The following is a 4,281-nucleotide window of genomic DNA, read 5'->3' on the forward strand; positions in this document are numbered from 1 at the left end:
ACTCTGTCTATAAGATTCATATGAAGTCAAACTTCATAAAGTTTGACCAACTTTATAGAAAAAATATCAACATTCATAATACAAAATTAATATCATTAGATGCATAATAAATTTAGTTTTTATATTGTATTACTTTAGTATTATAGATGTTGACATTTTTTTAATACAAATAAGGCCAAACTTTACGAAGTTTGACTTCAGACAAAATCTTATATGCAGAGAAAAAAGGAGTACCAGCTAGGCACACAATCGAGACCACCGAATGATTGATATTGTTGTAGCTATCAAAGACTAACCGATGACTAAGGTAGAATTCGTAACAAAGCTAGATATGCAAAATTATACCTTGTATTACCACGGTAAGAATGCAGGGCAACTAAGAACTATGCAGAGTTGACTCAATACTTTCGATATTAATATATATTATAATTTTGACCACTATCATGGATATTGTGGTATGCATTTAAGTAAGAAAGAAATACTTTTAGTCCCTCAACACATATGATTTCCAAGTTTTCACTTTAAATATTTGAATACCCCCTCCTTCTCAAAACATAAATCATATAAATTTTGTCCTAGTCAACAAATTCATAAACTTTGATCATGCTTATACACAAAAAAAAATCAACATCTACAGCAATACCAAATCAGTATGAATATATCTATCATTTGGTGTGGTGTATGTTGATAATTTTTCTTTGCAAACTTGGCCAAATTTTAAAAATTAGTTATGCAAGAAATTTGAGCACTATTTTGGGTATTGTACTATATATGTAAATAACGTGAGGAACTATTGATAATGTTCTAACAGACTTTTAGTCACTCAACACATATGATTTCCATGTTTCGAATCCAAATATTTAAAATAATGCAACCTCCTTCTCAAAACATAGTCGTATAAATTTTGTGTTCAGTCAAATTCTCTAAAGATTGATCAGGCTTATATAGAGAAGATATCAACATCTACAATAATATCAAATCTGTACTGATATATATCTATCATTTGGTATCGTAGATGTCGATATTTTTCCCCTATAAATTTGGTCAAATTAAAAAAAATGACTAATGTGTTACTTTTTAAAATTAAGGATTATTGGCCGTCAAAGGTTAAGTGTTCTATGTACTGCCTTGATTGATGAATAGGTTGGAAATTTCTCTTGCAAAAAAAAGGCTCTCTTTTTTCATTGCACTAGCTACCGGTTTGCTTGATAATTACTACCAGACATAGGATGCCCTTTGGGTGTCTTTTCAAGAAAAAGAAAAAAGAGAGCCTTTGGCTTGTGAGTAAATGGTGCTTGTGGTTTGTAAATGGTGTCTGCTAGGGCATAAGTGGCCTTCCTCTCTTTGGATTCTTTTGAAGATAGCTTACCACGTCTGCCTTGTGGTTCCTCTCTATATATAGAAGCATCTTTGCCAGCAGGTTATGGACACAATACTTAGCCGATTCTTAATTATTTCTATCCATCGATCTCTTCTTTTCTTCCCGAATTAATCAGCTGAGCTAGAGGTCGATCGACATCGACATGGCCGGCGCTGCACAGGGCAAGCAGAGTAGAGAGGCCCATGGTAACAACGATATCGGCGTCGCCAAGGACTACCTCGACCCTCCGGCGGTGCGGCTGTTCGACGCCAGCGAGCTTGGCCAGTGGTCCCTGTACCGCGCCATCATCGCCGAGTTCATGGCCAGTCTGCTCTTCGTCTACGTCTCCGTCGCCACCGTGATCGGCCACAAGCGGCAGACGGACGCGGAAGCGTGCAGCGGCGCCGGCGTGCTGGGCATCGCGTGGGCCTTCGGCGGCATGATCGCCGTCCTCGTCTACTGCACCGCCGGCATCTCCGGCGGCCACGTCAACCCCGCCGTGACGTTCGGGCTGCTGCTGGCGAGGAAGCTGTCGCTCCCCCGCGCCTTCCTCTACACGTCGGCGCAGTGCCTCGGCGCCATCTGCGGCGCGGCGATGGTCAGGGCCGTGCACGGCGCGCGGTACTACGAGCTCTACGGCGGCGGCGCCAACGAGGTCGCGCCGGGGTACTCCAAGGCGGGGGGGCTGCTGGCCGAGGCGGCCGGCACCTTCGTCCTCGTGTACACCGTGTTCTCGGCCACCGACCCGAAGCGCATGGCGCGGGACACCCACGTGCCGGTGCTGGCGCCGCTGCTCATCGGGTTCGCGGTGGTGGTGGCGCACCTGGCCACCATCCCCGTCACCGGCACCGGGATCAACCCGGCGAGGAGCCTGGGTGCCGCCGTGGTGTACAACAACAGCAAGGCGTGGAGCGAGCAGTGGATCTTCTGGGTCGGGCCGTTCTCCGGCGCCGCCGTGGCCATGGCGTACCACCAGTACATCCTCAGGGGCGGTGCCGCCGCCAAGCCACACTTCAACTTCGACAATGGATTCCGACGCCTCGGCTGTTGATGGAGCCACACACACCAAGAGGTGATGGTAATCAATCTGAGAGAGCTCTGGCGATGTAAGAAACGACACCAGTACTGCTTTTCTGGTTGATAATGTCTTTTTTGACAAGCTGTAAAAATGTAAATTTAATAAATATTATCACGAGGATCATAACTCAATCTGAGAGGGCTCTGACGATGTAAGAAACGACACCAGAGACTAGGGATCCTGTCCTTGGAAATGTAGGCATTCATGCAAATTCAGATGGTACTCCATGTGACCATGTCACGAGGATCATAACTCCATGAAAAAAGGCATAGACAAGTGGTTCTTCTTATTTGCCAAATTGTCCTAAATATTATTGGTAATGCTACTCAGTGAACCTTCGCTTTTATGTGTCAAGAGTGGCAATTCCTTCGAGCGAGCACGACAATTTTCACAGCAAATCCTTTGTTTGCCAACAATTTGCCATGTGTTTCTGAGAAATTGTCATCTGTGCTCTGAAGAACTTGCCCTTAAAAAGGTTCGCAATTGCCATGCTTCCTACCGAATGTTCGTTGCCTAAGAGGTCTAATACTATTGGTAGGCTGAAAATCAGGACAATGAAATGACCAGCAAATGCGAGCAAACTGACAAGTGAAGAAAAGATGATCGCTGCTCCTCTCTCACTACTAGAATCTGGTTTTGTCCCGAGTTCCAGAACTTCGCCTAGTTTATTTTATCGGGAACTCGGCAAACTTCCGTCCGCCGAGTTTGATCCAAAACTCGACTCGGCAATTATAAGCAACTCGGTACAGCTCTGGCACACATGACACATGCATGTGATTGCAGTTAGAAAGAACAGTTGATGCTTTCTCCGGGCATAAGATTATCGAAGCCAGGATAGGATTATAGTGCCGTGTATTCCCCACAATAAGTTTGTGTGCTTCGGATGTACAAAAGCTAGAGAGGCAATGAAAATATCCGCAAACTCAGGTCCCCTGAAAAAACTCAAAGGGGACGCTAATTTGCTTCCGTGAGAATATAAAGTTGGGGCTCCTCTATCTTTCCCTCAAAGGATTGGTGTATTTTGACGAAGGGATGTAGAGGTATTAGAGCTTTTGAAGTTTGGAATAATGGAGTAGAAGAGCGAAGACTACTCATCTTGAGTGAGGAAAAAGATAACGGCAACTCCAATGCGGTTCACCAAAATGGATAGATCAAACATACACGCACACGTCTGAACGTGTCCGCAGACTGTGGTAGGAGGTAGGGGATCTGGCCATCCAACCCTAGTGCAACAAATGTCCACCAGGGTCCTATATGGATGATGCTCATCAGCACCTGCTCCTAATCCGCCACCGCACCCAGTTGAGACATTACAGCAAATAGAGACCGGGTACTGATACGTCTCCGTTATATCTATATTTTTTGATTGTTCCATGCCAATATTCTACAACTTTTACATATTTTTGGCAACTTTTTATACTATTTTTGGGACTAACATATTGATCCAGTGCCCAGTGCCAGTTCCTGTTTGTTGCATGTTTTTTGTTTTGCGGAAAATTCATATCAAACGGAGTCCAAACGGGATAAAAACTTACGGAGATTTTTTAGAATATATGTGAATTTTGGAAAGTGGAATCAACGCGAGAAGATGCCCGAGGGGGCCACGAGGACGAGGGGCGCGCCCCAGGGGGTAGGGCATGCCCTGGGCCCTCGTGGCCACTCCGTAAGGCGGTTGGTGCCCTTCTTTCGCCGCAAGAAAGCCCATATCCGGATAAAAATCGTGTCAAAATTTCAGCCCAATCGGAGTTACCAATCTCCGGGAATTTAAGAAACGGTGAAAGGGCATAATCAGGGAGCGTAGAAACAGAAGGAAACAGAGAGAGAGAGAGAGAGAGAGAGAGAG

The 4,281-nt window shown here is 44.9% G+C and overlaps 1 protein-coding gene across 1 annotated transcript; it reads left to right on the forward strand.

Moving 5' to 3' along the window:
* Positions 1-1,342: 1,342 nt before the first annotated feature.
* Positions 1,343-2,727, forward strand: LOC123131966 (aquaporin PIP2-5). Its single transcript, XM_044551703.1, has one exon. The coding sequence runs from the start codon at positions 1,524-1,526 to the stop codon at positions 2,409-2,411; it is 888 nt and encodes a 295-aa protein (XP_044407638.1). The 5' UTR covers positions 1,343-1,523; the 3' UTR covers positions 2,412-2,727.
* Positions 2,728-4,281: the final 1,554 nt, after the last annotated feature.

This window comes from Triticum aestivum, chromosome 6A (genome assembly GCF_018294505.1).
Source record: "Triticum aestivum cultivar Chinese Spring chromosome 6A, IWGSC CS RefSeq v2.1, whole genome shotgun sequence".
NCBI lineage: Eukaryota > Viridiplantae > Streptophyta > Magnoliopsida > Poales > Poaceae > Triticum > Triticum aestivum.